The sequence below is a fragment of the Ixodes scapularis genome, unplaced genomic scaffold, assembly GCF_016920785.2.
Source record: "Ixodes scapularis isolate PalLabHiFi unplaced genomic scaffold, ASM1692078v2 PGA_scaffold1__304_contigs__length_218370807, whole genome shotgun sequence".
Classification (NCBI taxonomy): Eukaryota; Metazoa; Arthropoda; class Arachnida; order Ixodida; family Ixodidae; genus Ixodes; species Ixodes scapularis.
The window spans coordinates 189,851,494-189,873,853 of NW_024609846.1; the positions used below are offsets into that span (position 1 = coordinate 189,851,494).

At 47.4% G+C, this 22,360-nt stretch overlaps 2 protein-coding genes across 3 annotated transcripts in view; both read right to left on the reverse strand.

Moving 5' to 3' along the window:
• Nucleotides 1-4,102, reverse strand: part of LOC120841191 — a 153,685-nt gene extending 149,583 nt beyond the window's left edge. Inside the window, exon 1 of the mRNA XM_042290426.1 lies at nt 3,901-4,102. Coding sequence (XP_042146360.1) covers nt 3,901-4,102 — 202 coding nt within the window. The remainder of the gene's footprint in view (nt 1-3,900) is intronic.
• Nucleotides 4,103-14,035: 9,933 nt separating this feature from the next.
• Nucleotides 14,036-17,012, reverse strand: LOC120841206 (protein ANTAGONIST OF LIKE HETEROCHROMATIN PROTEIN 1-like). 2 transcript variants are annotated; one of them, XM_040212071.3, is made up of 4 exons: nt 16,944-17,012; nt 16,731-16,860; nt 14,445-14,588; nt 14,036-14,375 (listed from the first exon to the last, which is right to left on the reverse strand). In XM_040212071.3, exons 1-4 carry the CDS (start codon nt 16,952-16,954, stop codon nt 14,064-14,066), a joined length of 597 nt encoding a protein of 198 aa, XP_040068005.2. In that variant the 5' UTR covers nt 16,955-17,012; the 3' UTR covers nt 14,036-14,063. The 2 variants fall into 2 exon arrangements, with proteins under 2 accessions (XP_040068005.2, XP_042146945.1); XM_042291011.1 differs by having other exon boundaries at nt 14,036-14,588.
• Nucleotides 17,013-22,360: the final 5,348 nt, after the last annotated feature.

A 22,360-nucleotide genomic window follows, 5' to 3' on the forward strand; every position in this document is an offset into this window, starting at 1 on the left:
GCAGTTCCTGGACCTATCTATAAAAATCTCAGATCACCACATTTGTTGGTCCTACCTACCACGCTCCAAAAAAGAAATTCTTAATTACCAATCTGCCCATTCAAAATTAATAAAAAGAGGGATAGCCAGTTCGTGCATGTGTTCAGCTTTGAAAAAATCCTGTCACCACACCATCGAACAGAGTTTCAGCACTCAAGTAAACAAACTCTCAAGATCCGGCTTTCCATCAGCCATGTTAAGTGAAGTTGCGGGCACTTTGATACAAACCTGTAAAGGATCGACCAAAAGAAAAAAGAGCAAAGACCTTACCAATATCCGACCACTAGTTATACCATACATCCACAGGACGTCGCACAACTTAAAAAATGTTGCCAATAGATACAACGTGCCCATGGTGTTTTCAGCCCCAAACAAACTGGGTAGAATTTGCACGCTTGTGGACAAGAACAATGACAGCAGGGCTTGCTGCATGAAAAACCACAAGGTGCACTTTGTGTCTTGCATTCTACAAGTGGTTTACCATCTTCCTCTGTCCTGCGGGAAAACCTATGTCGGACAGACTGGGCGTTGCCTCAACGACCGCTTGAGGGAACATAAACAGTCTCTTCAAACCACCACTGGAAGCCACCTAGCCATCCACTGCAGAACCTGTGGATATGATCCAGATTTTTGTGCAACAACTGTTCTAGCTTCCCATAAAGAAAAAACAACAAGAGAAATAGTGGAAGCCTTTTGGATAAGAAAGCTCGAATCCAAATGTGTGAGCCAGCCATCATTAACACTACAAGACATCGAGTATGAGTTTATGGGGGCAGCTGCGCACTAATAGGTGTATGGTCAAGGCTTCGGAGTGCCGGCACTGGACATGCCTAGGACTTTGAGAGATTGATTTTCATTTTATTTTGTTTTCCTTTTCAGCTATAATTATTTTAGGTGTAATTTTATTTAATTTATTAGCTTTTTCTCATCTTTCTCTTTTCCGATATATGTTCATGTGTGTAGTTTTCTTCCTTCTTTTTTTCATAGTAAATCGTCAGTTGCGAGTCAGCGCTTGCCTGTTCTGTCTTCCTTTTCTGTCCCTCTCCTTGTGCGCTGTTTAATTATGTATAGCAACCACCAACTAGCCCAAGTATCCACCATTTTGAAGTTCATGCTATATATACTACATTTTTTTGGGTTGTTCGCTGGACTCCATGTGTGAGCTCTCCAGAGTGGTGGCATAATCAAGCATGTGTACCTGGAACCAGCTGTGCCTTTCAGATGGTTGCCGTCTTAGCCGGCTAGCGATAAGCCTCAAAACGATGGCGCACTCATCATCCTCCGTGGATGATGACAAGGCGGTAGCTATATTGTTCAGGGCGGCCAACCTTCCTTCACAACTGTCTCCGTTTGTTTTTTCTTTGGCTGTTTCTTCGGCAGCTGTGGCTCTGGCTCTCGCTGTGTCTCTGGATGTGCATCTGGCTCTGTCTCCTCCTCGACGTAAACCGACTGAAGCGGGCTGTCAACTGGAGCCTCGTCTTCCGGACAGAATTCCACCTCTTCCACGGGAGGCTCCTGGACATAGCAAAAGCAATTACTGCCAGCTATAAGCATATCAGCATATCTCCTAGCCAATCAACAATATGTGCCAAGATATAGAACACGGTATTCCGCCAAGCCGTCGAAGGCTAAAAGTCGCACATACTTATGGACCGCCTAGGAAAAAAAATATATATCTGGACCAGTGGATAGTAACATCCGATCCACAATCCGCCATATGCAGGACTCTACTAATAACCATACGCTTGTAATGCATTAGCCTTCTCACTAATTCAGTATGCCGAGATAATTTCAGAGACACCTTTCAGGCAAGGCTCGTAGGTGTCAGTAAAGGCTAGTCTAAAAACCTTACTGAGGAGAGGGGACAGTTTCCGTCGTAGCCAAGCTCGGTGTTTCAGAAAACTGTATCTCCGATCACTACACAATTGGGGGGACAGATATACGACAACACGAGTAAGACATCACACTTATTTTTGTGTTTTAGTAGGGGTAATTTTCATATATTTTCCTAAAGGTTGTCGGAAATTATGCACCCGCTGTTCTCATTTCAATTTGTACAGACTCTATATTTCTGGGAACTTGGATAACCAAAACGCAGGCACACTGCATGGAAATAAATTTGGCTGTCTAACGCCCTGCCATAAAGTGTTCCGTCCGGCGAATTTACAATACATTAATGGAGACACAGATTCAATTTGGGTTTTAAAAGAAAACCAATGGGCCCCTTCAACTAATCAGCTATCGACGAGTTCACCTAAATCTAGAGCAGACATTGCAATGAAATGTTTGCATATGAGAGGTGTATATACCACTTGCACTCCCAGTACGGGCTTTTTGGGTGGTGGTGGGTACTACTAAAGCCCCCCGATGTGTTTACGTGTCTTGCAAGTAGCGTCAAATGTGCGAGCGCACGAGGCCCATGTCTCGAGAGGCCCCTGGAAGCAAATGGCGGTACAGCACTGAAATGAGCGGCCTTTGGAAGCGAATGGCGGCGGAGCACGCGCTCGCGGCACGTGTCTCGCGCGTTTCCACAACAACGGTTGGCGGTACTTGTAAAAACGGTCTTTATCAAGGGGCTTTAGGTACTACTGGTTCAGAAAGGAAAGTGCCCCAAAAAACTTGCATTTTCCCACATAAGTGGGGGCAGCTTGTCCACTTTTGACGAAGGTTTTTTTTTTTTCTTTTCATCCATATTTTGCCGTCTCTTGTTATTGAAGCGCCTCTTTATTTCATCTGAAAGATGGAAAAACAAACAGGTACAGTAAGCCAGAAATGTTAATGACATTGTTGCAACTGTTCTCTCTGGCTGGCAGAAGTTTCGTTCAGCAAAAACACTTATTTCCACTGGGAACAACTTTCGTTCAATAGTCAAAAGGGCAGGGGTACAGGCTTCTATTTAACACATGTTCTTGTCCTCATTGTGTTTATTATTTCTCTGAGTGTGTGTGCGTGCGTGCGTGCGTGCGTGCGTGCGTGCGTGCGTGTGTGTTTTATGGCTTGTTTACGTTTGCGGTCGGGCGTGTCCCCTTTGCACTCTTCCCCTTGGCGTCTCTTTTCCAGGGAGAGCAGGACCCCACCGCCTGAGTCAAGCGTGGTATTTGTGGCCGTGTCTTGAAAAAAGAAGCCACGATATGGAAAGAGACTCTCTTCCGACACATTGGTGTTTTTTTTTTTTTTTCAGAACCTGTTGCAGCAGACAATTCTTGATATTACAAGGAACTTTATAGCTTTACTAGACGGAGATAATTTGACAACAAACTCGACTCTGCTGCACAATATTCATGTTTTCGGGATGTGACTGATGATTGACTACAATTTATGTTCAGTCATGCAGAAAGAGTAGCACTGTCGACATGAATGGGTGACTCCCAAGGTACTTAGCGTGCAAATTGGTAAGATATATTTGCGCTACAAATGTTTTGTCTTTTACATAAAATCCAGGATCTAATGGGCGTAGCCATTGTCAAAATTCGGCAGACCGCGCGAGCGCGGACGGAGCGGGCTCGCTCTCGTACGGCTGCGAGGATTTTGAAAATAAGGGCTATACTTTATTCCTGCGTCGCTCGCACCTCGATAACAACAAACGTCAACGATAGCAGAGTCACCGTACGGGAGCGAACCGCTCCGGACACTCGCGCGGTGGGCTACTAACGTTTGAGCAATACCACCAAAAGCGCCGCGCGCACACTGATGACTGGAGCAATAGCAGTCTGCTACGAACGATCGAGCAGTCTCGAACCAATTGACTATTCCCATTTTGCACGCCCGATACCTTTTAATTCAAAGGCACTGCGCATTCAGAGGGAAAGCAATGATGTTCATGCAAAAACGAGCTTTAACACATGGCTCTATTCTTCGTACCTGTTCTCAGGACGTCCAGGTTGGGAAATCTTTCCTGCGGTCGCTTGCAGATATCGTTCCAGATGCGGCCTTTCTTCGCCACGTTCTTATAGCCTTCATGATCGATTCTCCACAAGCACTTGTGCTCTTCCATTATAAGAAAAAACATGTGGAAAGCCCCCTCGGAAAGTACGGCGTCCGCAGCACGGTCGCTGGTCGCCATCTTTATCCTCACTCTTTGCGAGGGGCCCAGGAAGATTCTGTCAGCCCCCGACAGCAGCGCGTCAGGCGGAACACGTGACCTCAAATTCTGATGACGTAAACGCTTCTCCGTGGGTAGCTCGTCAGCGAATCTTCGTAGTGTGAATACACCATAAGTAAACTTCGCCTAGGGTTGTAATCTTCATCATAATGTACATCGAGCATATCCATCGAATACTGACGGATTCTAATAGCTGTCCTGCGGAAACCGCAGTCAGCCACCGGTCCATCTCTTGTATGTCTCTCGGTAATGCATGCAATGTAATCTCTTCAGTTGCTGAAATACCGAGACAGTCCCTCACACAGCCCCTGCTAGGCATTGTAGATGATCACGCAATTCACTGACTCCTCCTCTTCTATCTTTACAACAACATTTAACGATGAATAGCAAATAAAAGAAACGTCTGCTGGGATTGCTTCTGGAGGAGCGGAGAATAAGAAAAATATTTGAAGAAATATTACATGCGCTCGCGGTAAGCACGAGGAAGAATACAACTCACGTGACTTCCGGCGATGCCTCCCGTCTGACCGCCCCGACATCTTGCGGTACACTGTTACGTCACAGTGCACTGGCGGGAAGTTTGAATTGGAACTTGTGTTTCTATTTTTTATAAAAAAAACTTCTCAACTCTATAGTGAAACAATTTTTTTGGTGGTGCAATTTTTTTTTGTAATTGTTTGTAATGTAAACAATTTGTAATTCAACGACTAAGATGAAAAAAAAATATTTTGGCGTGTCACAGGCCCTTTAAGAAACAGCTCCAGTCGTCTGCTCGGCCGACAACACATGCTGCAGTAAAATTACGAAAATTATGCAAGCGCTCCTTGAGCCAAAGAGCATGTTAATCCACTGGCGCCCCACTAAGCAACTGATAGTCGTACTTGAATTCAGGTCTTAGTATCTATCGAGAAGTCATTCTGACGAATATATGGTTTATGTATTACATTGCCTACTACGTTCTATGAAAAGCAATATTAGTATATTCTTTAGGTTGAAATATGAGCTTAGTTGACTAGGTATTAGGTGGACTGCTGAATAAAAGTATATTTTACAGACAGAGAGATACTACTTAAACTTAACCAAATTGTTCTAGCCAGCAGCGCGGAGGCGAATGCGGACAGACTGAAGAGAGTCTTCATCGGAGATTCACGCAGAACCCCTCTGGCATTGAACTTCACTTCGAATACTGAACGGAGAAATTGAGTATCTTTTCTTTGGGGCCCACAGCCTCAGCAATGTAGACGTATATTGCTGCTGGCTTCGATGGGATACAACATAAATATTGGAGGCGCGATAGATAATAATGTCGGGACAGCTTCTAACTTTGCGAGACGTGTCGCCCATTTTTTGAAAGCAGACAATTTCTCTCATTAATCGTATGCAGCGAGCAGGTTTTTCAGAATCAAGTGACTGCGAAATCAACCGAACTCCTTCGGTGTGTTCAAGAGGCTTTTTCGGCGAAAAGCAGCAAAGATGAATAGCCAACACACCGACCGGCGTGGGTGGCTTAATACAGAAGAAGCCAATTGAAAACAACAAAACTCAAGAAAAGCAGCTATGGAACCTCCCCATTCACTTGACTGCAACATTGGTGTTCCCTTCAGTGGAACACCTTGTCTGTCATCCTCCGTCCACTGTTCTACATCCCTATAAAAAGAACCTATCACTCCTCACTTTGAATGTGATTCGAGACCGAAAAGATATCAAAACGTTTTTCCCTGATTACTCCCCAGCAAGAACATGAAAGCTAGCGACCGTGTGTTGTGGAGCAAGCGGGCTTTCAAACACCTGATGGAAGGAAACAAACTAGTGTGGCTTCGCCACACCAATGATTACTGAGGCAAACTTAAGAAATATTCGAACCTTCGTCAAATTGCATTGTTCGCCACCGCGCCGACAACACGTGTCCGCTAAAGCCGCCACAGACGCGGAGAGGCGCAAAGCAACCGGTTCCAGCTGGTTACCGGTTTTCCCGAACTTTAAGCAATATTTGCTGTCGTAGCAAAAAAAACAAAAATCTGTTGGTTATCCGATTTCTTCTGGACCATACCAGATAAAATAACGTAAGAAAAATGCGGTATGAGAGGACGTTATGACAGTTTCTGTTAAAGAGTATCTTTACTTTAAATGTATGTTGTATTTTTAGTACTTTACTGAAAGTAGATTGCACCCGGTGTACTTATGATGCTTGAAGTACATAACCTCTAATTGACTTTGTACTGTACTTTAAGTACCTTTTAAATTTACTTTACGCGACTGTAATTGAGCAAACAGTGTCTGCAAAAACAAGTTCATGCAGTGCTAAACCTCAAAGTAGAAATGATACATTCGCAGCACATCATTGGGCGGAAACAAAATGTAGAAAACAATTAATCACCACTAAAGTATTTATATGAAAACACAAGCCGCTTTCTGTTTGCCTATCAGATTTTTTCTAACTAATTAAAACATTTGTGTTCTTTCTTCTGACTACAAAAAAAAATATAGAAGTAAGCTGAAAAGTAATTTGCTACTTTGTTACGGTACTTAGTACTGAATTTCTTTCCTTTTGAGTAACTTCTACTCTACCCAAATTATTTTTGAGGCCAATCTTCAGTAACTTAATTACTTCTTTAGTAACTTGTGCATGGCTGGTACACTGTTAACTCCATTATTATTTGTCGTCAGTCGTACCCGTCAAGCAGGCTCGGCAGATATGGTTACAATGTATCTACAATTTACAATGGATGCACTCAAGTACAAGTCATCGAACATTTGTACTTGAGTGCATCCGACGTTGCTATATTGAGGAAATATTGTTGAAGTAGGTTCCTTTTTTTTACGGTGACGAAGAAACTTTAGCGAATTAGGTACTGAACCCACTCGAAGACAGTTTTCGATGGCAAAATTCTGGCAGCTGATTTTTCCACAGGCGTGCGCGGAGTTTTCTCGGCTTTGTATTGTTCGGGGTTTAACCTCAAATGTCCGGTTTTTTTGGCACCACTCATTACGTCAAAGGATTGAATGTACGTAATCCTACAAAATGATGACGTGCACTAATGACGTGTCACCAAATGCAGGACTGCCAACTTCACTTGTCCTCCGGTAGAAACGTTAAAGCCGTCGGTTGTGAAAAGACGAGGTTCTTCCTGGAAAGCATTACAGTAAGCCGGTACAAGCCTTGCGTCGATTATTTTGACCGCTGACCCGGTGTCAAGAAGGATTTCTTGCATCCCAACCCTGTGAATCTTGACTTGTGTAGTTGGAAAATTTGTAAAATGACTTGAAAGAGACACGAGGAGGCTTTGGTTTGCTATTCGCGATCCTCCGTCCGTTGTCAAGCCCACTTGTCGTCCGCATCGTAAACATCGCCTGCTATACTGTTTCAACTTGTGTTGTACCGCAGGAAAGGCTACAAGCGCGAGCTCCTTGCTCTATGGCACATCTCGGCGGCACAAGCTCTCGTGCACCAAGGGCAGCTCCCAACGCTATGAGCTCGCGCTTCTCGCCTTCGCTGCGGTACAATATAAGGTGAAACGGAGTATAAGGTTAACTCGTATGTAACATTTATGTCCCCAACGTGATCCGGGCTTGCTCAGGTGAGTAGTGGGCTGTAACAATGCTGGACGAGAAGCTTGGGCATCTGCTGTAGCTTTTTGGATTGTTGACATCTTTACGCATTTGGCAGATCCTCTCGAACAGTCTTCTGTACTCAAACTTGAATAAACCTTTGAACTTCAACGTCTGCATATCATCGACGAAGGCAATAGTGCTCAGAAGGTGCAAAGGGTTCGCAGTAACTCTCGCAAACGCTTTCGGGGAGAGGCACTCGATTTCTGTTGCCAGGGCTTGTAGCGTTTCCTCCGGCTGTTGTTGACGGCAGCGCAGTTCGCCATAATGAGCTTCTTGCAGATGCCTGTCGCCAAAGCGAACTTTGAGTGTCGGTACAAACGCATGCTTGGTAGGTAAGATTTCTGCATTAATTTTTGGACCAGTACCGCAATGGCTGGTCCCCGCAGTGGCATGGCGAGAGCGTTAGCTGGGTTTCGTCCTCCAAAAATTTGTTTGCTAAGGCAACGATGATAACTTGCACGAGGTAAAGGTAGAGTGGCTCGCTACCATCGAAAGAGGTTAGTTTCAGACGAAGGAGTTTCGAACATGTGGGTGCCGTTGCCGAGTCGGTCTGATTTTCCGGGCCTCCCCTTCCCTTCAGTACGATGATTCTTCGTTGGAGATCCTCTTGTCCAGACGTCACGGGTTGCAGCTGTGCTTGAGCGCAGGTAATTGGAACTCCAGCGTCGTCGGTGTCCTTGAGAGAAGGACTAGGATCACTAGGTTTGGTTTCCTGTAGTTTGGGGTGCATCCTGACTCCGATCCTGCTGTATTGTCCCGCCACTGACACCAAAATGTTAGTTTTTCCGTTATTGCAGCTCCTTTCGCTTCGGGTCGTTCACTGCGGTTTTTTCTTCTCTTCTTCTAGTCCCACACCGGCTTAATTAAGCTGATTGCACGTTCTGTTTCCTACTACCAGAATATAGTTTTAGCTGTACTTTTATCCGGATACGTTTGCCAACTAACCAAGCTATAGTAACCGTGTAGGTTTTGAATACATGATAATTGTTTTCTGTCTTTAAATGAGAAACTTCCAATAGCCAAACAAGACTGACATTCAGTGAATTAAGAGCCTGATTTTCATTTAATCTTGAATGACTAATGAAACGTATAATGCTTTATGGCGCCATAATTAAAAACGTGATCAAAGGCCGAGTGACGTAAAAATGCGGGGACGGATGCTGAAAGCACCGGGTCAATCTGCTTTCACTGCGGTTGCTTGGTTTAGCCGAGTATTGCGGACACGAGGTAATATATTAAATATTGTGACGCTGCACTTTCGAAGTTCTTTGTTTTTCACCCCATCGACTCGTAGCCTCGGCTGCGCTGTTACTTGGGTTGAATCTCGAACGATTGATGTGAAGCTAACACAATTTATGCAACTGAATTTGGCGATGCTCCAAATGCAGTGTGTGCTTACCCATGTTTCAGCTCGGAGGCGTCGTGAAGTGAGCAGACGAGGAAGCTGTAAGATAAAATCTCGGATTAAAAGCGTGTACCAAGAACGCGAGTCACGATACACATTTGCCAACACTGATATCTGCAAAAGGATGGTGAAATCAAGCATGAAACTGGATATCAGCGAAATAAATTCGAAGTCAATGCGGAACGAACCGGAGTGCCGACCCTCAAATCCAGTGGTCGTCGAATGGAATGATAAGCGCGTGCGAACGTGACAGCAGTGACGGTGCGGGCGGTAAAAAAGCGAGCTTCTTCGTTCTTTTCTTGTCGGGGCTCGTGACCTGATGCCAACTTTTTATGGACGCTTTCAGGCAACTGTGCATGGGCGCCGTCATAACCGACCTTCAGTTTTTGTTTCCTCTTATTCCGTTCGCTCCACTTCGTCATTACCACAGCTGGAAAGATTATTGTCCATTTAAGTGCTACTGTGTCCATTTCCTCAGCATGGGCCTTTGTGGAGCCTCGTCAACGCCCGCTTCAGTGGTTTGGCATATTAATAAGGCAAGAGAAGGTCGGCTATAGAGGCTCAATCTGGCGGCTAACCGCTAACAGGTCAGAGCCTCCTGTTAGCGGCGAGATATTTTTGTTGCGCCCTCCTATTGTTCCCTTTCGGGACGTAACCACCTTGCGAACAATTTCGATGGTCTTTGTTTTATTACGGTGGAAGCTTGAAATCATCGCGCTTTGAAATCAACACTGCCAACACTGTCGAAAATGAAGATCTCACATTACCGTTATTTCTGTCGATGGGAAATCCTCTCCTGACGTCTTATGCCTGATTCACATGGTGCGAATTTTCCTGCGATTTCGCAATTGCGACGCCGTTCTTACGGCACAACGCAGTTGCGGTGCGAATTCGACTAATTCGCAACTCTGTATTTTGCCAAACGTTCCTTGCGAACGGCCGCTCTTGCGAAGGGGACGGACAGCCAATCAAACGCGGCTCGTGAAAGACGTAACGGTGGTCACAGCAACGTGGGAACCGAAAATACGAAAAATGCGTCAATTATGTCGTCGTCTTCAAAATTCGCTGCGGGGGAGGGGCGGCGGATGTCCTTTTCCCAAGTGAATGTTTTTCGCCGGGGGATGTAAAGCGGGTTTCACATGCAGCGATTTTGGCACTAGAGCGGCGCGATTTCTGCCGTCGCGGCGCTCTGGCCAGCCGCAGCGGTTGAGCGGCGCGGTTCCACCAGGTTGGAAATTTTTCGCCGCGGCAGAGCGGCAGCTTCTGGCCACTCACAGCGCGGCGGGAAATCACGTGACAGGAGGAGAAGCATTGCGGGAAAGCTGGCAGATAGGACGGCGGCAGTTTCACCTTCACAACTGACAAGGAAACACCGCACCCTCAAACCAAGCACTCTAAAGCTTTCATACACACGAAAGAAAGAGCCACTGTTTCACGTTCTTGAAGCAGAGGACAAGCAGAGAAAGCACGCAGCGACTGGTTTGCGGTTTTTTTTTTTCGGGTGGGTCGAGCTTCTTTGCCTCAGCAGTCGAGTCGGAACTGTTCAGGAGATTATGGAGGAGGGGGATGGCTGTGCCGTTCCTCAGAATTTGTTTTCTCAATGAATTACGCGGCTCTTTTTGCTTTCCTCACCTGAGTACCGACTGTAGCGAGCGCAAGAGACGCTAATCGGAAGCGGCTCGTGCGAGCGCTAGTGGGAAAATAAAAGAAGAAGAACTGAGCGACATTTCGTGTCTTCTCGAACACAGATCGCCCAACAAGTAGGAAAATGTATCGCGCCCAGTTCAATGAACTCCTGATAAGTGAAGTGTCCAAGCGTCGGCTTCTTTGGGACGCGCAGCTCAAAGCATTTAGGAACACTGGGACGAAAGAGACACTCTGCGAAGAGGTGACTGAAGCCGTGAAAGTGATCGACAAGACCGGTATGAAACCACTGCACTACTACGGGTTTCAACGTTTTTACACTGTTTAACCATGTGAATTATTCAGCAAACGTCAAAGGCAGTGCATGGTATCAGAACAGAGGGAGGCGACGGCCCCCCTTCCCCTTCCTCGCGCCCCCCTAGATATTTCTAAATTTTAATGTAAGGAATACGTACTTGGACGGGGCAAAAAATAACTCTGTTTGCCCCCCCCCCCCCCTCCCCCCTGCCCCCCAATATCCGAGTAATTCGGACGTATCTGGTGAGGGGTCTTGATTTTTAAAATAAATATTGCAAAGTGGCTTATAGTGATATCTGAACAATTGCACAGGGTGTTCCCAGCAGTCGTAGTAGACCAAGAACAGCAATGCCCATGGCTTGTGACCAAGCACTTGACATTACCTAAGACTAAGCTAACCAGCTTGCCTTCGTACTTTCGGTCGTTGTAACTCGATGTTTCTGCTTTCCTATACTTGGGGACAAGATTCCAACGCTATGAAATCAAATGTGTGGGTGCGCGTGAATCTCGGAACATTGAGCACCGGCGAAATCTATGGAAGCGCGCTCTTCGAAATGGCACAGAAAGTTGACCCCAAATTTAGAAGCGTTCAATGCTGCGCTTCCCGCCCCCGCTCGTTGCCTGTCGCAGGGCTCTGGTGGCGCGTACGACATTAGAGAGTTTTAGCAGATCGTAAACGATAGCCCGGTACAGCGGAGCTTGCGCTACTACTTTGTAGCATGCTTTTAAGCGCACCCGGACTGTACCGGCATCGTATCGGTATTGTGTTAAGCGTTTGATAAAACTCTCTACTGTTATCAAAGCCAAAAAGCTTGTGTTCGATGCGGATCACCGACTGTAGGACAGTCATTTATCCCTTTTGAGTCGACTGTATTACGAGCGCTCTCGAAGACGGCAACATGCGCAATGCGCGCTATGTTAATCTAAATGTCCAGCATCATCAGCCTTTTAATCAACATGCATCACGCTGTATACGACTTGACATTTCAGTGACAGTGGATGAGGTCCACTCCCGATTGAAGAACCTGAGGGACACTTTCCGAAAAAAAAATGAATGACGAGAAGGGGACAAAAAAGAGTGGGGCTGCAGCTTCCTCAAAATCTAAGGTTTGGCCCTACATGGACCAAATGCAGTTCCTGAGGGACACATTTGGTTTGCGCAAGTAAGTGTTGGAAAATATCAATATTAATTGATAGGTGTGAGCAGAAGTGCTTAAAGGAGCGGTGCAACGATATTCAATTGGAATGTTTTTCACTTTGCACGAGCTTACTGGCACTAGTGGGACTCAAGGATACTCGCAACGCCACTGGCTAAGAAACTCTTTTGTTGCGGTGTAATTTCAGGGACAAAAGCGATCATTTTCATTCAATCTTTCCTTTGCGAATTTTGATGACGTACCGTGGGGATCGCAGTACGCCCCAAATGACGATATTTGAATGCGGTTCATAGATTGGACCCGAGTATTGCGTGGGCACTCGATTTGGGCTTGTAATAATTACTAGCTCGAGAAGCATTCGGGTAGTGGCCCGTGACCAATCGCTGCGACGACGACAATAGCCGAGCCATAGCAATGTCTGGAACTCAGCGCGTGTCCTATGCTTTGCCAACCCCAGCGCGTGGCTATGATCAACATTGGCGGCATATAATCGGCTCCAGATCACATGGCCGCTTGTTCTGGCTGCGAGTTGACGGGGTGAACGCTGCTCGTTTTTTTTTAATGTTTTTCTGGAACTTCTATTACGTGGGTTGAAAGACGAACGCGTGTTTCATATATGTCAGTAACGTCAGTGTTCCGTTCTGAGTGGTATTTGCGCGAAGTAGAAAAATTGTTGCACCGCCCATTTAATAATTTACATTCTTTTTAGAAGCTTCAGCAACATGGAGGCCACCGATTTAACGGTGGCACACATGAGTCAACCGGCAGCAGACAGTCCGACGCCTCAAGGGAGCCCAAGGGGGCCGGACGCCTCAAGCAGTCTGAATCTGATTTTTGCGTCACCGGGCTACGCCGAGACCTCTGCTGCTGGTCCTTCCCAAGCAGCCGAGCCGGGAAGCTGCCCAAGAGAAAGCGTAGCGACTAGGACACACGCAAAAAGCCAAAAACGGAAGCAGGACTTGGAAGCAGTGGAAGACGAACTCAACGTTGTGAGAGGGGCCCTGGCAGCACACAAGCCTATGGATGCTACTGTCCACTTCCTGCTCTCCCTAGATCCATACTTGAAGGCGACACCCGAGTCTATGCAGACTCACCTTAAGATGGAACTTCTACATATTCTATCTCAGTATGCTCAAGGCCGATACCCTGACGCACTTCTTGTAAAGAGCGAGTAAAGACAGATGAGTCACACCTTTTGCTTGTTTATTCGTCTGGATGGTGTCTACCATGCAATGTATGCAAAAGTTTCCAAGTGCTCGCAGCACAAGGTGCGCTTCCGTTCAAGGACGTAGCCCAGCAGAGGTCCGCTGCCAAGGTACGGCCCCTTGCCTGCTCATAAAGTAGGAGCAGAAGAGGTCCCTCGCTTCACGTGCGGAACCGCTGTAATTGTGCCCCACCGGAGGCTCCAGGTCCGTCATAACTGTTTCGTTGTCTTTGAATGTCGATCGCCAGTTGCCGTTCGTGATGTTGCCATAGGCGTCCTCTTTGTCAACGTAGCTAGGAGGAATGTAGACGGAGTCGTCCCGCAAGTAGTTGTGTAGTGCGCAAGTTGCCATGACGACGTAGTCTGCGTGTTCTGGTAGCAAGTTGATGGTTCTTCGGAATATCCGAAACCTTGATGCCAACACGCCAAAAGCATTTTCGGCGCACCTCCTGCACAAGTGGAGACAGGTTCACGGAAATGATTCTTTACAATTATCCCGCAACAAAACAGACCAAAAACAACAACAATTAAACTATTTGCTACCCTGCTTGAAACTACCCGCCCAACCTCTCCAATTCACTACATGGTTATTGCGCTTTTAAGTCACCTTGCACGGCTGAGCCGATAGTTGAATATTCGTTTGTCATCGTCCTGGTGCTTTCCCGGGTATGGTCTCAAAAAGTCGGGGCGTAGGTGGAACGCTTCGTCCCCCAAGAACACATATGGTGCGATTACTGTCGAGTTTGGAAGCCGCTTTGGTGGTGGCAGGCCGAGGAGGCCATTTTCGAGACATTTACCGAACTGAGAGGCACTTAGGGTACCTCCATCACTCTGTCGTCCGTAGGCACCGACGTCTACAGCAACGAACTTCAAGTCACTGTCCACAACAGCCATTAGTACGATAGAGTATGTACCCTGTAATGACAACAAATCATAAATGCAGTGAGAAATACAGCTCATAAAAAGTACTGACGCAAACTGCACCTTATAGTTGTAGTATAAGCTACCAGAATTCGGTGGTGCCTGAATCTCGATGTGTTTGCCATCCACAGCACCAACACAGTGGGGGAAATTCCACTTGTTCTGGAAGCCCTCAGCAACTTCCTGCCATCTCTCAGTAGTTGGCACCTGTGATGACATTGTGTCATAGCAGCAGACATGTAATAGAGCCTTCTAAATATTTCAAACGCGACTGCATGGAAATTCTGAAATCAGTTTCATAAACTACAATTTTCGATGGTATATAATATATGTAAGCACAGATACATAAGTAAACATTGGTTAATCCCTTAACCGTTTTAAGGTTTTCATGATCTGTATACTACATTACAATACTCAACTCCAGAACTTCATAATAAGTGCTCAACTTTGTGCAAGATGGCCTTCATTGATATAGCACCATTAATCTACGCGGGTTTCACATGAAGGGATTTCGTGGCCGAAATCGTTGCCGCTAGCGGCGTGGCGGCACGGATCGCGAGGTTTCACTTCACATGAGCGTTTCCTGCGGTTGCGATGGCCAATGTTGCTTGCAGCAAGCAGATGCTCACAGTAGGTTACAGCGGCTTCCAATAATTTTAATGCCTTAGTTTTCATTTTACCCTTTAATTTCACCTTAATAAAATAAAAAAAGCGTTTAAAATATTAAATAAACCTTGATCCTATTTGTTTATGGTTCTTGTTTTCTTTCGAACTTCGTTGTCGCGGAGGATCAAACGTCGAATCATCCTCGGCTGCGTCATGGGCAGCGCCTTTCTCGGATGTAGACTTCAACTATGGTGCCTGGAGCGCGTCTTCGACTGGTGTGTTTAGCGTCCTATCCCGCCCATACATCAAAAGTGGTCCCGATGTGGCAACAAATGACGCGAGTGTCATGCTGTTGCCTGTCGCGATCCTGGCGGTTGGCCGTAGAAATGCTGGCGAAAACCAGGAGCGAACGCGAGTGTCGCTGTCGTCACGGCGTCCCGTTAGGCGTCCCAACTTCCGGCTGCACTAGCTTCCGTGAACTGTCACAGTGGAAAGCGACCTGCAGCAGAACAGGCATCTGCTACATACACCATAACTGTTGGGACGCCACCAGGGTCGCAACCGGCGACAGCAGAACACTTTTATGACGTCATCAGGCGGAAATCGAGGGACCACTTTTTTGGCCGCGGTAAACACACCAGTCAAAGACGCGATCCAGGCACCATACTTCAACTGATATGACCGACCCGAACCTCGCGAACCGGTAGTAGTGCAGTCGTTTCATACCGGTCTTGTCGATCACTTTCGAGGCCTCAGCCACCTCTTCCCAGGGTTTCCCTTTGATCCCATTGTTCCTAAATTCTTTGAGCTGCGCGTCCTAAAAAACCCGACGCTTGGACAGTTCACTGATAAGCAGTTCATTGAACTGGGCGCAACATGTTTCGTCTTACTTGGTGCAACGATCTTTGTTGGAAAAAAACATGTCAATGTCGCTCAGTTCTTCTTCTTTTGTTTTTCTCACTAGCGCACGTACAACCCGCTACCAAGTAGCGTCTCTTGCGCTCGCTACAGTCGGTACTCGGGCGAGGAAAGCAAAAAAGAGTCGCGTAATTCATTGAGAAAACAAATTCCGAGGAAGGGGACAGCAATCCCTCTCCTCAATGATCTACTGAACAGTTCCGACGCCACTGCTGAAGCAAAGAAGCGCGACCCGCCGTAAAAGAGATATCGCAAACCAGTCGCTTGCGTACTTTCTCTGCTGGTCGTCTGCTTCAAGAACGTGAAAACGCCACCGTCCTGTGCGCCAGCTTTCCCGCAATGTTTCTCCTCCTGGCACGTGACTTAACGCCTCGCTGTGAGTGGCCAAGGCGAGAGCTGCCGCTCTGCCGCGGCGAAGAATTTCCAACCAGGTGGAACCGTGCCGCTCAGCCGCTGCGGCTGGCCAGAGCGCCGCGACGGCAGAAATCGCGCCGCTCTAGAGCCAAAATCGCTGCATGTGAAACCCGCTGACGAACTGTGGCGGCTTGTATACGCAGGTATTGTCAGGCAAAAAGAAGCGGGGCTCGGACGGCAGTGCGCGAGCTGAGCTCTCGGATCTACATTGAACGGTCACCGTGGACGCATCATCTTAATCAGTATGCTTATTTCCCGATTTAAAACGTATTCAATACTAGAATCCCCAGCAGTGTCAGTATTTCTCTAAAAGCACCTCACAAATTACTGGTAATAGAAGAGGTGCGCAAAATTTAATCTTAAGCAAAGCATTTTCTATCACTAATTTGACCAGCCAGCCTTTCAACATACCTTTAGACAAAGGGGTTGGAGAGCTGTCCAGAGAATCTTGCAGGTGGAGTGAATGACACCCGCCGCTGTCGAGATTCCGACTCTAAAGGCCAGAGCAATGTCCTGTATCTGCATTCCAGACGATAAGTACCTTAAAGAAAGCGGGTGGAACAGTAAATCATATGTCTGTGCATAAATCAGAGCTAAATAGAAAAGCAGGAAAGTTCCCAGTACCTGAGTGTCATGGCAAGTCTAGCCCGCGATAATAGCGGCTCCCGCGTGAGGTAAGCTCTTGTGAGTGGTGTTTCGATCAGGGAATGGAGCTCTTCAAATTTTTCAGGTCTCATCTTATAGTACTTCTGGAAGTACTCCGTGTCCCCACTTATAAGCAAAGGCATCTGCACGAATATATTACATTGTGAGAAAACTAATACCAATAGAAAATCCTTGGTATCAAAATACGAGGTCACAACTCACCGATGTATGGAACTCCGACTCTCTCCTGCGGTTTTGCCAGATGGGCCTTACCCACCAGCGCCTTGGGCTCGGGAGAGTAAGCAGGATCTGCTTCTTTCTTAAGAGAAGATACTCTTCAAGTCTTCGTAGACGGACATACTCCGGATCATGAGCACATACCCCAATTTCGGAAATACCAACTATGTCCAGGAGGTTCGGGTCGGCCATATCAGTTGGAGTGTTTACATCCGAGGAAGGCGCTGCCCGTGACGCTGCTGAGGATGATCCCAGGTTACATCCTCCGCAAAAACGAAGTTTGAAAAAAGAACCATAAACAAATAAGACCAACGTTTATTTAGTATTTTCGACGCTTTTCTTTGATTTATTAAGGCTAAATTAAAGGGGAAACTGAAAACTAAGGCATAAAAATTGTTGTTAGAAGCCGCTGTAACCGGCTCTGCGCATCTGCTTGCTGCAAGCAACATTGGCCATCGCAGCGGCAGAAAACGCTCATGTGAAATGAAACCTCGCGATTCGTGCCGCCGCGCCGCTAGCGGCAGCGATTTGGGCGGCGGAATCGCTGCATGTGAAACCCGCTTAAAGCGGATTTCACATGCAGCGATTTTGGCCCTCAAGCCTAGTTCACATGCAGCGGTTTTGGCCCTAGAGCGGCGCGATTTCTGCCGTCGCGGCGCTCTGGCTAGCACCAGCAATTCTGCGGCACGAGCGCCGCGACGGCAGAAATCGCGCCGCTCTAGGGCCAAAACCGCTGCATGTGAACTAAGCTTAAAGCGGCGCGATTTCTGCCGTCGCGGCGCTCGTGCCACTGAATTGCTGGTGCTGGCCAGAGCGCCGCGACGGCAGAAATCGCGCCGCTCTAGGGCCAAAACCGCTGCATGTGAACTAGGCTTAAAGCGGCGCGATTTCTGCCGTCGCGGCGCTCGTGCCACTGAATTGCTGGTGCTGGCCAGAGCGCCGCGACGGCAGAAATCGCGCCGCTCTAGGGCCAAAACCGCTGCATGTGAACTAGGCTTAAGCTTGAGTTCGGCATTCAAACGAACTGGCGTTCGCGTACCATGCGAGGGTTGTGGGTTCTTCCTTTGTAAAATTGCAAGCGATAACAATTGACGCTTCTGTTCGATCACTTTGCGTAAGGGACTCGTAGGAAGATCCTTTCTTCAAATCTGCTTGCAGATGACGCGAAGGTCTGTCTAGAAACCGAGAAATGCTGAACAGCACCTTGTTATTAAAGCCATTTGATAAAAATCGTGATTCCCATTTTTACGAAGTGCCAACAACTAGTGATATGTAAACGCGCTGGGCGCGTGCTACGCGACTGACACGCGTGTAAAATGGCTTTAATTACAAGGTGCCGATCAGCGATTCTCGGTTTCTGGACAAACCTTCGTGTGAGATCGACAAACAGATTTCAAGGAAGGGTCTTTCTGCTATTCAATGAGTTCCCTGCGCAAATTTCACACGTGCCACGCGTGATATTTGTCATAGAACTCCTGCGACAATTTGGTTTCGTGCATAGTTTGCGATTATTTCACCAACATGGTTGTTTTGGCTGTCTTTTGCATCTGAAAACCTGTGTTTTTTTTCTTTATTATATATGTAGTTTCGTTTATCTTCAGTGTTCTTTTTTGTCATGTTCGCAATCGCTAATATTGTTTTGAATAAAAAAAAAGCTAAACATTTACGTAAGCTTGTTCATGCTGACCTACACTGAGGAAGTACAGAATGTGTTTTTCACGTTCTTATTCACAGACACACACGTAGTGTGTGTGGTCCAGCGTGTCGTTCATTTCATGAAAATCGGCCGATAAAACACATGCTGTGTTAAGTAAAGACCCGATTGGACAGCGTAGGTCCTACGAAAACAGTAAAATAGCACCTCACTCTGTGGGGGATCAGCCGGTACTCTGTCGATCTACTTTGGGCTATACCTGCCACAAAAAGTGTCCGCCAGTTTGTCCGAAAAAGAGGCAAAGACCACACCAATTTTATATAAAAAAATGGACTGATTTGCACGCAACAGGTCCGGGGTGAAAATAAACTAGAGAGGTGACATCAGGCAGGTGTGATCCAGGAATAAATATTTTATTACTGGCTTTAAATGTTGAAAGATAACAACTAACAAAGACAAAAAGTTGCGATTACAAAAGAAAAAAAAAACAAATACAGGCTCATCTTTTTGGCAGACATCAAATATGAATAAAGACGAGCATAACACGTTGCTGGAGTCATGAGGTGCACCGGCGCCAAAAGGCAAATATTTGCATTGTGTGCCGGTGCTGCAAGGCCGCCCACTCATCTACGCACGCCGCCGACGATCCGAGTACCCCTTGTCAATGGCCAGACGAAATCGACCCCTACGTGACCCGGAAGCTACAACGCAAGGCACGACGAGAAGGAAACTCGCCGTGCCTTGTATTATAGTTTTGTCTTAACCACATAACCACCTAAAGCCCACCCCGCACTGCAGAGAGGGCAGAGAGAGAGAGAGAGAGACATGTTTTTATTTGATGAGGGGTTCACCCGCTATGGAGTTGTGCTCCTGAGACGAGAGGGGAAGGGTTGTGAAGGGTGAGGGGGTGAGGGAGGTTTCATGATGATGGTAATGACGTCTTAGATGAGGCTATGTACACCCGACTCCCTGATATACTGTATCAAGGAGTCGAGGATGGCTTTCCTATGCTGAGGAGTGCCCGTTGGATTGGTCCACTCCTCGAGCGTCGTAGACTTGTCTACGCCCTGGATCTTGTTCAGAACATCATTCCTATGATGCTTGAGGCCCTTACAGGCCCAGAGCAGATGCTGAAATGTTGCCTCGGCTCCTTCCGAGCAGCTCGTGCAGGTTGGGTCTATATCTTCTTTCAGGCCAAAAAATACTAGTTTGGATGGTGTAAGTGCAGTCTTCGTTCTTATTCTTCGAATCCTGACGGTTTCCCACCGACTGTATTGTACCAGTATGTTGCTGTCTGTCGGCGGAAGCTGGCTGCGGAGGTAGGCCTTTCTCTCCAGTTTGGCGAGTTCGGCCCGTTCCTCCGGGTCCATTGCTCCCGCCTTCATCTTCTCCCGAGAGGTTGAGCCTGGTGCGGAGTGAGTACTACAGGCTGTCTTCGCTGCGGCTCGGTGTGCCCTCTCGTTCCCGGGTATGCCACTGTGTCCGGGTAGCCACTCGATTGTAAGTATGGTGCCCCTTGTGCGGAGCTCCACTGCCACTTTCTTTATTTGCTTTACCGTGCGACTCTTTGTTCTGCTGCATCGGCACGCACGTATTGATTCTTGCGAGTCCGTAAAAAGTCGTGCCTTGCCTGGCTGGGTCAGTTTCTTGAGCACGTCTTTCACCGCCGCCAAGATAGCCCTCAGTTCCGCCTCTCTGATAGAAGCCCCTTCGGAAAGTATTTCGGTGCTCTCTTCATTCCTTCGAGGATCGTACCACGACGTAGTCGTGGCGTCCTCTGTCTTGGCGGCGTCCGTGTACCGCAACTCATCTTCTGTCGCGTGCGTTTTGCACCAGCTTGCGTGTAGCCTGGCCGCTCGAGCCCGCTTCCCTTGGTTGAGAGTCTTCGGCATGGGTTTGTGGTCGGGGATGGTGTTATCTTGCCATGGAGGCTGCGGTTTCTCTAGCGGGGGCCTGTCTCGCATGTCGTATTCTACCGGGTGAAACAAGGAGACGGTAGGCTCTTTAAATTGACCGGAAAATTCGGTTTCTTAACCTATCGCGCTACGACTTTGTGCAGCGTCGCCCACAGATGGTGCATTTTTTTTTGTAAAATTTGCAAAGAGCGAACTTACCTGAGGAAAAAGTAAAGAAAGAAAAAGGCTTAGCTCCTATGGAAACGCAGCGACGCCACCGGTCTGCAATCAACACGGCGCCGTTTTGCACGGTAGACAAGAGATGGCGCAACGAACGCCGCCAACGAATGAGCATACGGCGCCGAGAGCCAGCGTTTTTAGCAGACGATCTTTTCGAATCAAAAGCGGCGCGCGTTCCGCAAACGGCGACAGTTGCAGAAACAAAAACAGGCGCGGTAACAACAAGCAACTGCAGTTCCTTGTCTGCTAAAAACGCCGGTTCTCGGCGTCGTCTGCTCGTTCGTTGGCAGCAGTTGGCGTCGCGACCGCTTGCGCCATCTCTTGTCTACCGTGCGAAACGGCGCCGTGTTGATTGCAGACCGGTGGCGTCGCTGCGTTTCCATAGGAGCTAAGCCTTTTTCTTTCTTTACTTTTTCCTCAGGTAAGTTCGCTCTTTGCAAATTTTACGAAAAAAATGCACCATCTGTGGGCAACGCTGCACAAAGTCGTAGCGCGATAGGTTAAGAAACCGAATTTTCCGGTCGATTTAAAGAGCCTACCGTCTCCTTGTTTCACCCGGTAGAATTGCTAGGAGCTTGCGTCCGTGCTCTGTTCTCTTGAGCCGTTGAAATTGGGCAATGTTCTGAACCTCGGCACGCTCTTCGATAGTGTTCATCTGGGCTTCTTTCCTCAGGTATTCTATAGCTGTGTATTTTGGAAGGCCTGTGACTGCCCTCATCAATTGGTAGTTCAACTTTTCAAGTTTCTTCCAGTGTTGTCTGGTCAAATTGAGCTAGTTGCAGCTGTACAATGCTTTGGGTGTGAGTACTGCCTCCGTTAGGATCCTGAGGGTTTTCTCGTCAGCGCCCCAGGACTTACTCGTGATCTTTCGGATGAGCTTGAGACCTTGTGCCCACCACTTCTGTAGCTCGGGTATCCACCTCGTGGTGCGGGCCGTCTCCTCGAAGGTGACCCCCAGTATCTTGATGTGTGGGCGTCTACTTATTTCCTGTCTATTGATCTCTAGTCGTATCAGGTCGGCTATTCCTTTCCTATTGTCCCTTGGTCTGGCCACAACCATGTACTGTGTTTTATCCGGTGATGGCTCCATCCCAACTTCAGAGAGATATCGAGCGACCTCATCTATACCTTCTTGCATCGTCTGTTCTTGGTCTCCCAAGGAGCCTCCGCGTGTCCAGAGCGTGACATCGTCTGCATATATGGTGAAGCCCAGACCATCGATATTCCGAAGCCTGGTAGGCAACTCTGCTATCACCATATTGAAGAGTGTCGGTGAGATCACTGCTCCTTGTGGTACACGCCTGCAGTTCGGCGTGTCGGGTCCTTTAGTGTTACCAATCTTCACTTGGAACCTTCTGCCCCGCTGAAAG